The sequence below is a fragment of the Mustela nigripes genome, chromosome 1, assembly GCF_022355385.1.
Source record: "Mustela nigripes isolate SB6536 chromosome 1, MUSNIG.SB6536, whole genome shotgun sequence".
Classification (NCBI taxonomy): domain Eukaryota; kingdom Metazoa; phylum Chordata; class Mammalia; order Carnivora; family Mustelidae; genus Mustela; species Mustela nigripes.
This window is the reverse complement of record NC_081557.1, coordinates 104,408,380-104,419,918: the sequence shown is the minus strand read 5'-3', so window position 1 is coordinate 104,419,918 and position 11,539 is coordinate 104,408,380. Positions and strand designations below refer to the sequence as shown.

Genomic DNA, 11,539 nt, shown 5'->3' with positions numbered 1-11,539 from the left:
CACAGTCTTCCTTGCTCCCGATCTAGTACTCCTCCCTTTTCATTTCCAAACTGTGCTCCCGCAGGGGAGTCTGAGCACCCGTCCTGGGGAAAGGGCTCACCAGCACAAAACGAAACAATGAGTGAGTTACATCCACCAAGAAGTTTGAGCAAGAAAAAGGAATACTTTAAATGGATCCCCCTTGTGTAAGGAAAGCCTAAAATTATACCAAAAGACAAAATACACTATATAATAATGTTCGTGGAAAATACCTTTTTTATTATAAACAGTATAAATGCTTCCTGATACATCTTGCAAATATCATACACTTTCTTTTCTTTGCCTGAACTTCTGTGAACAAGAGGTCCCAGCACGTCCGAGATCGCTTGTGGCCGTTCCCCCGTTCAGCGAGCACCCCACACGGGGCAGGTAAGCTGTGCCCGAGGGGAGAGGACAGTACGGAGAGAGAGAAGCTCATTTCCACATCCGCAGGAGGACTGCAGTCCAGTGGGATGTTCTCTTTATTTTGGATGTTTCCTTATTTTGGAAGTATGTTTTTGCATGCTTCCAATTTACAAGATACACTTTCTATTTTTGGAAAAGAGCCTGTCCATCCATGGTGAAGGGGACAATTAGAGCCATTATCTAGGCACTACCTTTCATCTTAAAGAATCTGTTGATTTATGGGAGAATGACACCTTAGATCATTGTGATAGCCATTTTAATCCTCTGGTATTTGGGGGAGACCTGGAATGTTTGAATACAAAGAGAGATGGGCTGTCTTTATCTTCTTTGTGGGTAGGCCTGGGATCATGGTCAACAGCGAGAATTAAACCGAGCCCACAGACCACATCTACTGTCCTTGGCCTCGGGCCCTGTGTCTCATCCGGGGTGACTGATCCTAGTGTCATTAGGAACGGGGCACGTACATTCAAATATTCTCAGTGCAAAACCCAAATCACTGCTTTGGGAAGCTGTCCACAATGTCTTTATTACAGATACTCCTCTTTGGTTTCTGTCTGTTCCTGGTATCGTATGCTCCCCGCAGACCCCATTCACACACTATTATACTTTTTAATAAAGATGATTCGTTAATTACATAACTCTGACTTGCTTGTATGCCTGCGCAAAGTGTCCTTATAAATACATTTCAATATTGTGCTCCCTTTGACACAGCACACGTCCCGTGTCTGTGGTGGGAAATAGCGTGGGCCATGGCTCCATGCAGCGCGCAAGGATCAGGTGATCCTTGCGGCCGCTGGATTCCGTTCCTTCAAATCCACCGTGGTTCCAGCCACAGCTCACTGTACAGATGCCCTCTATTCTGAGATAAGTTACCGAAGCTTGTTCCCAGAACTAAGCTCTCCCGACCTCCCCTCCCCCACACCCGGATCGCTGGAGGTGTTCTGTCCAGTGCTCGCCAGGATTTAAATAACAATATGTAGAAGACACTTAACACCACAACAGGGAATTCGCTGGCATGACGCGCATAACACGCTTGCTCCAGGTGCTGTACTCAAACTGCACGGGCCCGCTGAAGAAATAGATATAACCTGGAAGGAAAAGACCAAAAAGAAAATTGCAGAGTCTGAAAACAGGAAGAGTTTACGCCAGCTCACACTAGAAGTCCAACCTGTTAGACCCCACTGTTTTCTCACACACCAGTGTCTGTGATTAGAACCCTCATAGATCGCTTAGAGTTACGGGAGGGAAAAAGTATACAAGTTCCCCAGGTCTCCTAAACTGTCACCTTGAACGAGTGCTCATTATTTTTAATAGAACTTTTTAAGATTTTATTTATTTACTTGAGAGAGAGAAAGAGCGTGAAAAGAGGGAGGGCTTCCTGCCAAGCAAGAAGCCCAAGGCGGGACTCGATCCCAGGACTCCGGGATCATGACCTGAGCCAAAGACAGACGTTCAACCAACTGAGCCACCCAGGTGCCCTGAAATAGCGGTCACCTTGCCGTGAGTTCCAGTTTTGATGCTTGACATATTGATACTACTTAAGTTTGGAGAAACGCCCCTTTTCATAATTAAAGCAAAAATAACCATGTAGTTACGATAGTCACTGGTCTTTCTATGTAAATGACTCCCCACTCTGCCCCTGCTTTGAATTGTGGCAATAATTTTTGTCTCTTGGCATCATTAAGCACAATTTAAGATAATGTTGGGACACCTGAGTGGCTCAGTCGGTTAAGTGTCCAACACTTGATTTCAGCTCCGGTCCTATCTCAGGGTCATGAGATCGAGCCCCACGTATGGCTCCGTGCTAGGTTCTCTCTCCCTCTGCCCCCACCACTTTCTCTCCCTGTCACTCTCTCCAATAAAAAATAAAATCTTAAAAAGATAAGTTAAGATCGTGTTTCAAGTTTGGCATCTTGTATTCGTGGAATTAGCGACCATTTAAGCAACGTTTTTGTTTATTCTAAGTGTGGTATGTTTTGTTTCCTATGTAACTACTCCTTAACTGGTCTCTTGATAGGTCTCTTAGCACATGTAAGTCCTGTGTAAAACTGCTCTCTAAGGGAAATGAGTTTGAGGGGCTACAGAGTCCCTCGTTGAGGTCAGCGTGATGGAACTCGTTACCGTTTTTCTCGTAGACGGCATCCACTTTATCACCAATCCCTGGGAAGTCGTCTTCTATCAGCCTGGGGTAGTCTCTATCCATGACCTGGTTGGTGTCATCGTAGCTACGCAGTAAGAAATAGAAACTCTTGAGTGGGTAGTATTTCTTAGGAATTGTCTTAGACATGACACAGTGGATTATCATGACACCTTTCAAAACTGACAAGAGTTACAGAATTTTAAGTCCATTTAGAACATCCAGTAGCTTTTTCAAACTCAGAGTCAGGATGCTGAGTGCAAGGCAGATGCTTGCTGAGTGGCCTTGTCTCCGGCCATCTTTCTAAAGATCGTCACAGGCTCCCTTCCATTTCACGAACGGCTTACTGGTTATAAACGTGGTTATTAGGAAAGTGTTCTTAGACCAAAATAAATGCATGTTAGTGCATTGAACAACTATATACTGATCTAGACAACTCACTAGGTGTGGTAATGGAGGCAGGAATATTTGACGTATAACTTCTGGACTGAAAAGTTATTGGGGTGTCTGGTGGTTCTGAGCGACGAAGGGGAGCATGGCTCGCCCCTCCCATTGCTACAGTTCCACAGTCCACCTGCCCTGTACACAGACACACCCGAGTCAACCACACACATCCTGAAATCAGCCTGGAATGGCCTCCCGTCAGGTACCGCCGTTTCTGTTACTGATGAGAGTTTCTCATCCTGGCGCTATATTCCAGTAGGTGAAAGACAAGACGCACTGAACCGGGAAGGGAGGCAGGGCACGTCTACACGGCAATACTAAGCCGTGGAAGCCAACCGTCAAGACAAGGAGACACCCAGGGCCATAGGAAGACATGAGAAGGGACGTAGCCTGTGGGTGGGGTGATCCAAAAGACTTTGAGCTTAAATGGTATTTCCAGTTAACTTTGACCAGAGGATAGAATTTCAAGAGAGAGAGATGCAGGGAAAGATGTTCCAGCCAAACGGGGATAAAAGCAGTGTTCTTGTGACATGGTAAGTCACACACCCTCACTGCACCACGAACCTCACCTAGGGCATAGGGACTGGAACAGCAGGACCGAGGGGAACCCGACTGTAGTACTTAGACAGTCGTGAATGTCATTGTCAGACTAAGGAAGCCAGACAACAAAGACGCCACATACAGGGATGTGCGTGTGTGCGCATGTGTGTACACATAAAGCTACTAATGTAAACCTTTCAAGTATGGGATTTCTGTCAGAGACTCTCATCCCCAAATACATACATGGCTCTAAGCTCTTAAATGCTGCCAGTGTCAGAGCTGCCTTCCTGCTGACCTGCGCTCGGAATATTCCAACTCCGCCCGTCCTTCTAGAAGGGGCTGACTTTAAAAGCCACGGGCCGGCAGCTTCCTGGCCCACCTCTGCGCTGGATGAGGAAAGTGGTGTGGGTCTCACTCAGCCTCTGGGACACGGTGCGATGGGTCCGTAAACAGGGCTGCTCACCTCCAGACCTGGTTTCCCGAGAAGAAGAGCGTCTTCCGTGTGCCTTCCAAGTGGACGGCTGCGCTTATCTTCTTAACCTCTTTTGGAAATCCCAGTTCGGATATTTTTTGGGGATAACCTTCCAGAATGTCATAACCATTAAGAGCCCAAAATTTTCTGCCTAGAGTAAGTGAAAGAATAGATTTATTACCTAGGAGACTTCAGCAGGATTCACATTATGTAGATATTTACTTTAACGAAGAAAGACTCATTTTACACATTTAGAAATTGATTAGGGGCTGTGTTTGTGAAACACAGAAATAAGAGCATTCTTCAAACAAAAAATAGGATTTAAGATGCTAATTTCCTAAGTATGAGTACAATTATCACCAAATATCTTAATCAATTTGGCAACATCTTATGTCCGACTGCTAATCTGGAGGTGGGTGAAAAGTGTGTTAAAATTTCTTCATGAATAAGCAGGAGAGTGGGAACAGCGAACTAGACTAAAAAGTCAGATTCCATGCCCCATAACGTGATTTTATTGTAGCATTAATTATGATGTCAGTAGAGTGAATGAATGATGATCCGGAAGACAGAGCAGCAGTTTGGAAAACTGTCCCTGACTTGATGTCGAGAGAACAAGTAAAATATGAAAATGTATATATACTATGAATATAAATATTCAAAAATCCCTATGGCGTATGGTGAAGGGCTACCAAGAAAAGGTGAGAAAATGAAATAAACTGACTTTTCAGAAGGGGGAATTATCGATCATATTTTTTCAGTGTTTCAAGAGGTACATGATCATAACATCTGCTCAGCAAATAATTTTTGAGAGGAAGTAAGAAAAAACTGACACACCTGTTATAAAACAAACAGTGAATTTGTAACGGTAAGAAATAATGGTGACTTTTTACCAGTCAGATTTGGGGACATTTGGTAGAAAGTTTCCAAATATGTTCTGTTTAATATTTTGTTATACTTGGCTCTTAATTTAAGTACTTTTTAATACTTTTAAAAATACTTTTAAATAATTTTTTAAATTTTTAAATATTTCAAGTATTTTTTTTCCGGGACTGGTCATCGTGCTGACTCCGGCAGCATTGAGTTCATCCCCGCCTGCCAGGGGCGTGTGGAGGCCCCCGGGGAAGGGCTCACCTCGGAAGATGAAGATGAGGTCCCGGGAGGGGTGCTCATAGGCGGCGTCAATCCGGTTGGGAAGCTCCGGCCAGAAGGATTTCGTCAAGAACAGCTCGGCGTCCACCTGCTGAGGGTGCAGGCGCCAGAAGAATCTAACACCAAAGTGAAAATCCAGAGTTTGATGAATGAATACACGAACACAGGAACAAACAAGCCTATCAGACTGCAGTAGAAGCGCAAAGTTCATCTCTCGTGTCTCGGTACCCTCAAGTTTAGGTTGTAAACATGCTCTTAAATCACCACCTTTGTCACCAGGACAAACTTTCCGGACCCAAAGGAATCATGTGGACGCTCTGACAGTTTACTGATGTGGAAACTGATTCCATCACTTGGGTTTTCAAATAGGTAAACTGGGTTTCCGTACTGACGTGGTTATCTTTATAAAGGGAAGCTGCGCCACGCCCAGATGAGCCACGGGAAAGGTAAAAGTAAAGTGTTCATCCCTTAGTCACTTATTTCATCCGAATACATAAAAAGAAAAAAAAACTACCCCCAAAGCTATTATTTTCATTGTTAACGTTGCCTTTGAAAATGCAACTGGACGTTAGCAAGTTGCAGACACAGCCTCACAAGTGTCTCACAAGTGTGCAGGACACGCGGGCGGGGTAAGAGCGTAGCAGGAGCACCTGTCTTTAAAGATCATCATTTCTCCTCGGAGGCTGGTGATGGCGTCCAGGGTCAAGGCGGGGTCACATTTGTCTGGTGTCTTGGGATGTTTTGGGTTGGGGTCTTCGTCTCCTGGGCCTGCAGGCATGAAACGAAGGGAAGGAGGTGGTGAGGCCGGCCTTCCCGATGCCCGCCCCGGCTAGCGGAGGGTCACAGGGTGCCCTGGGGCGGGGGCAGGACGTCCCCAGCTTCCACGTCAGATCCAAACCCCTGTGACCTTCCTCCTTTCCTGCGGGTCACCAAGCTCTTGCGGGTGGGCTGGCTCCTCCCGCTTCCGTCCTCAAGACCCTTTGAAATTCTGCTCAAGCAGATTTGGGTTTCTTGAGATTGGAGATAGAAATGGGAGGGCATGGGAGCAAGACTCTGAGGAAAGCTTCCCCCTGCCTGGCATGAGCTACGGCACAGGCTGCTCTGCAGACGCACCTTTCTCTTTCTCGACTCCCTGCAGGAGTCCTCCCTCTGCTCTATCTCTCGCCTCTTTTACCAGCTGGCAACGTCGGATGCAGTTTTACCCCCGTGCCACGGCTGTGAGTGAGAAGCCAGGCCTTCGGCAGCCCTGATGTGCCACGAGTTAGCTTCCCCCGGCTCGGGCCGTGCCCAGTACCAGTCCTGTGCCGCTGCTTGTCCACCCGGCTCCCGTTAGTTCTATGGTCAACTGCCTGGTCACAATATTGTAGAGATAACAAGAAACACAAGGCGCTTGCCCACACCCACACTAGCTGCTAGAGTCGATTTCAGTCCAGAGGAGACTGATCGGCCGTGGGCCGTGAGCAAGGCTTCTGAGCTTGCGGCTCTGGAAGAGTTTACACTGATGACTTTAACTCTGTTAATAGTGGGCAATTTTGCTAGATTGGGTGAGGTTTAATTATTTTATAACTATTACTGAAAATTTGGAAGAAAAAAAAGAAGAGATTCTTAACAATGGTCATCTATAATAGTAGATGTGGATTAAAAGTTACCACAGGCCACTTGAATGGATTCTACTGTGGCAAACTGACATGGCGGAAGAAATACCCAGAATTTTAAAAAGCTGGTTAAGGCCATACCTCCACCCTCAGCCTCGGTACCAGCGACACACTCTCTAAGCGCTACAGGGTGTAGTTTCTTCATTGGTTAAATGAGGAATAAAATAGTTTCCTTCCTTACGTCAGAAGTGTTTTGTAGGACTCAAAGCTACACCTCGCAGTAATAAAATACAAATAGGAATCTGCAGAAGCTTTGGAGGATAGGATATTTTCTACTTGAGCAGATGCTCCGAGTGGGCATGTCTTCCCAGGTTTTAGTAACAGAAGCAGGCCGGCAATATTGGTAACGATAACCTCACTGACGATCTTCAAGTCTATTCTGTTTCTAGACTGATAAATTAAGAGTTACCGTAGAGAGACTGGATGCCTTGTACATCGTCATCAGGAAGCATAAAGTGGTTCTTGCCCGTGTAAGTGTAGATGGGAAACATGAGTGCCCCCGGGTCCTTGGAGTGGTCGAGGCCCAAGGAGTGGCCAAACTCGTGGGCAGCAACAAGGAACAAGTTGTAGCCTATAAACAAAGCGACGATGAGAAAGCAAGGCAGTGACCCGTTAACTGAGGGAATGCTACTTTCCTCGCCTCTATCTCTTTCTTGGCTGTTTCACTCTTTTTAAAAAAAAAAATTAAGATTCAATATTTGGTTGCTTGAAGGAAGAGTCAAAATATTGATTTAATCCTTATAAATCATTTAATGTTCTCTTTGATTTAGCTGCCTACATCATTAGGATCTCAACAGAATGCTGTCAAACAGTGAGCAATCAGTGAGGGTTTACTGGGAGGACAGTAGGAATCCCCAGCTGCTCTTTGTTTTCTCAGGTCAGGTGAGGAAAGCGGACAATGGAGGCCTTGAGGGAGGAGTCGTGGGAAGTCACATAGGGGGCTACCTGTCGGGGTGTTTCTAGAACATTGTCTGAACCAGAGGCACCACGCAAATAGATGATGACCAAGTATGGAGCATGCACTAAATAGGGTGTCTGGAATCTCCCTGGGAACAAGTCCTAACCAAACGATCCTTTCCAGAGTATCTCTAGACTCTAAAGTTTAAAGAAATAGAAACTCTGGAAATGATTGGCCAACTTTCCTCAACTTTAGAAGACTCCTGGGACACTGAATTTACATTGTTTCCTCTAGTCATTCTTTCTACCAATTTCTGAGCCTCCTACTACAGATATTTTAATTTGGAAAAAAAAAAAAAAAAGGATGAAAAGTTGGGGAAAAAAATACGTGGAAGCTGGAGTCACTGGTTTCAATTTGACCTTAAATACCATTTGCTGCCAGAGCCTGTCCCTGAAGGAAATGTACGAGCAGCGCAGTAACCCTGCAGACCATAAGGGCAATCAAAGTGCACATCATCTGAGTATAAAGCAATTCTTCACTGAAATGACTCATGACTCAAGGTCCCGTTCTTGGCCTTTAGCTGAGAAATCAATCATGGTTTGTTTGTGAATATTTTCATTCATTTCCACTAGCTGTTTCAAATCCAGGAGCCTAAAGCTGGGGTTTACCGTGGCTCTGTCTGAACAGTACTAGATGTTAAGATCCTTCTTACCTGTGTAATATTCAGAACACAAATGCATGAATCTCACCTTTCTTTCCAAAGATACATGGAGGCATTGAGGCTGAGGCACTGGTCAGCCAAGGCCCAGTTTTACTATTTGGGAAAACAATTCTTCTGATTCTAACGAATAACAAAAATGAGCTACCTTTGAAGACTAGCTCTAACTTCAACCATCACAAGCAAGGGTCAGTGGAGGTCCGCGGGTCCGTCGGTGTTGGAGCAGTCTCGCGTTTCTCCTTACATTTTCTCAATTCTTTTGAGCTTTACAGATTCATCTACTGACTGAATTGATTCAACACTGAGTTTCATTTTGGTCTCATAAATGTAATTTTTATCTGGTCTGTCTCATGCTGTTTGGAGCAAGACATCATCTTGATTTGTTGGAAAGGTATTTGTAAAATCAGTGACATGCATGTGTCTGAAACTAGGAACTCACATAACAGAGGACAGAAAACACGCTGCACTTGTGCTGTTAATAGTTCTGTCAAGGAAAAGAAAACTCTTTCAACTCACATCCAGTTCGTCTGGGACCTGCCTCTCCAGCCCTAACAGTTCCTAGGCATGTATTTGTAATAAACTTTTCTTCCTCCGCACAGCGAAAGGAAATCCGCAGTAACAACACCTTGGCGGACAGAAAGACATTTGGGTCCTAATTCACAGTTAGCTAGCATCCCTCAAACCACTAAACTAAACTGCTCACTTTTAGTGATCTGCATAGGTTTGTAGAACTGTCCCGTGTAGAGACTAATAAGCATAAAGTAAACTCGTGCTTTTTTTGAAAACTATAATCAACTATGGAACGTAACTTACAGCATGCTTCCTCGCTTCTTATCAACGGGATCACCATCTAACCTAGTCTAGTAATCACGAATCATACCTTTGTAAGAAATATTACCTTTGGAACTACTTGTCCAAGTTTCGTCATCATCAAAATGGGCATCCCCTCCATAGTTTGGCCCAGGAGGAAAAGCATGAGCCAGCAGACCGGAAGGTCCATCAAATGGGTAGAAATCGCCATGTTCTACACACAAAAAGGAAGAGTTAAGAATCTAATTATATCCAGCAATGCCTGGCACAAATGCTTGGTGAATTCTGCAAAAAACAATGAATGACTGAAAGTAGGAATTTAAAAATGGAGACAACTAGGGGGAAGAATGTAAAAATGTCTCAAAAATGATTCTGCACCATTACCTTTAGTTCCAAAAGAGATCATGATATCAGCAGTGCCATTGTGAAGTCTGGTGAAATTCAGAGGGGTCACATCTGACCAAACTTTGAAGGCTTTTCTGAATGCCTTTTCAACCTCAGAATGAGTCAGATCAGGGGTATAATTCACAATCCTATTCAAGAGAGAAAGTTTCAATTGCATTTTTGGAAGGAGAAAGCTATTTGAGAATATATTTTCTTGGGATACTGCTTTGCAACTCAAAATGCAATGGCTTCCCTAAAAGTTCTACCAGAGGTCCATTATTTCAAAGAACTTAGTAATTATGATGCCATGCAAAGATAACAAAATAAATTCAGACATTTGAGTATCTCCAAATATCTGACCACTTGTAATTTTACACTTAAAGTATTCAGATATTTAATGAAACATATTTTATGATACAGGTTTGGAGTTGTATTGCTATGATCCAAATAATGGAAACAGCTTTGTCAAGTTCCTAGAGAGAGTAGTACTCTCCATTTTTGAGCACTCTTAATAAATATGCCTCATGTAGTACATATGCAAATTTTATTACACCTACTTTTACTTCTAACTTGATTTCTTTCCTAAAAAAAAAAAAATGCTTTGCGATTTCCAACGAAAGATCATGCTGGTTAATGAAGCTATAATAGATTTCATGAGATATTCTCACCAATATTAAAACTATTACTGGGAATTATTTAACTTCTAATTAAATATGTAAAGCCTACCTAAAATAAAATGGAACCAAATGTGTTCTGTCACCTACAGTTTGTGCTGAAAATTAGGCATTTGATACTATTTTAAATAACAAAGATCACAGAAAGATAGCTGCTGGCTCACCTGTAGGTCAGATTTGTCTTGGGCCACTTGAGAGTTCGGGGGAAAACATTGTACTCGCCCACATCGGGGACCCCACATCTTGGTTTCTTCATGATATCCAGGGTGTCATCATCAAGTTTGCCAGTGACCTCTAAGCCGAAGAAGGACTGCATTTCTCGGAGCCTGTCGACCGCGGAGCCTGCACCCGACTTCTTCAGGATTCCAGCAGGATTCATGGGGTAGTAGTAGGATTTCAAGTAGTGCTGGAAAAGAGACCAGAATGGCCTGCCTTTAAAAAAGAGAAGGGCACATGTGAGATGCAGCACCCCTTTGAGACCAGCAAGATACCCTACCTCGGCAAGCTGGAAGTCTTCCTCGGACAGATCGTCCTCGCCATCGCTGGGAATGGGCAGGGACCAACACTGAGTCCAGCTCAAGAAGAGGACGGCAGCCAGGACGCCCCGGAGCATCGTGATGGACATGCCTGGAGCTTCTGCCTCCTCCCAGGCAAGCACCTTTACTTTTATAGACCTGCAGGGTGACTCACCATTTGTGGGCAAGTTCCCGCTTCCTAGTGCATCTAAAGTAAACATGCTTACATGGCGACTTTTTTTTTTTTTCTCCCAAGAAGTGTGGTTTGTGGTAGAATTTGAGGGCAATATAGAACGAGGGCTTCTCTCATTTCAGCAGGGCCTCCAAAACCATCTGGCAAAATAAACGGCCTCAGCATATTTATGGACACTGTGGGAAGAAGCAGAGTCGTAAAATTTTCACTTTACTGGGCAAAAATGTTTCTCCCTCCTTATTTTTCAGAAAAGAGTGTCAAGATGCTGCACTTGCTTCCATGAAGAGTCCTGCTTCTAGAAGCTCCGTAACCTGGTTTATTTTTCATAGGGCAACTCCAGAGGGAGACACTGTGTGTACCTAGGGGCCACAGAACTGCACCAGACCCCAGCGTGGAGGCCGGGAAGGGCCAGGGCGCAGGCACTGGGCTGAAGGCTGCGGTGGACATTCAAAGGCGCTGGTGTGACTCTCAGCAACCCCGGGATCCCACCTGAATTTCCTGCAGGT

The 11,539-nt window shown here is 44.5% G+C and overlaps 1 protein-coding gene across 1 annotated transcript; it reads right to left on the bottom strand.

Moving 5' to 3' along the window:
* Positions 1–256: 256 nt before the first annotated feature.
* MMP13 (matrix metallopeptidase 13) lies at positions 257–10,956 on the bottom strand. Its single transcript, XM_059392948.1, has 10 exons — positions 10,822–10,956; positions 10,490–10,731; positions 9,652–9,800; positions 9,356–9,481; positions 7,251–7,412; positions 5,837–5,954; positions 5,169–5,302; positions 4,029–4,188; positions 2,566–2,669; positions 257–1,532 (listed from the first exon to the last, which is right to left on the bottom strand). The coding sequence occupies exons 1-10, from the start codon at positions 10,948–10,950 to the stop codon at positions 1,432–1,434; spliced, it is 1,425 nt and encodes a 474-aa protein (XP_059248931.1). The 5' UTR covers positions 10,951–10,956; the 3' UTR covers positions 257–1,431.
* Positions 10,957–11,539: the final 583 nt, after the last annotated feature.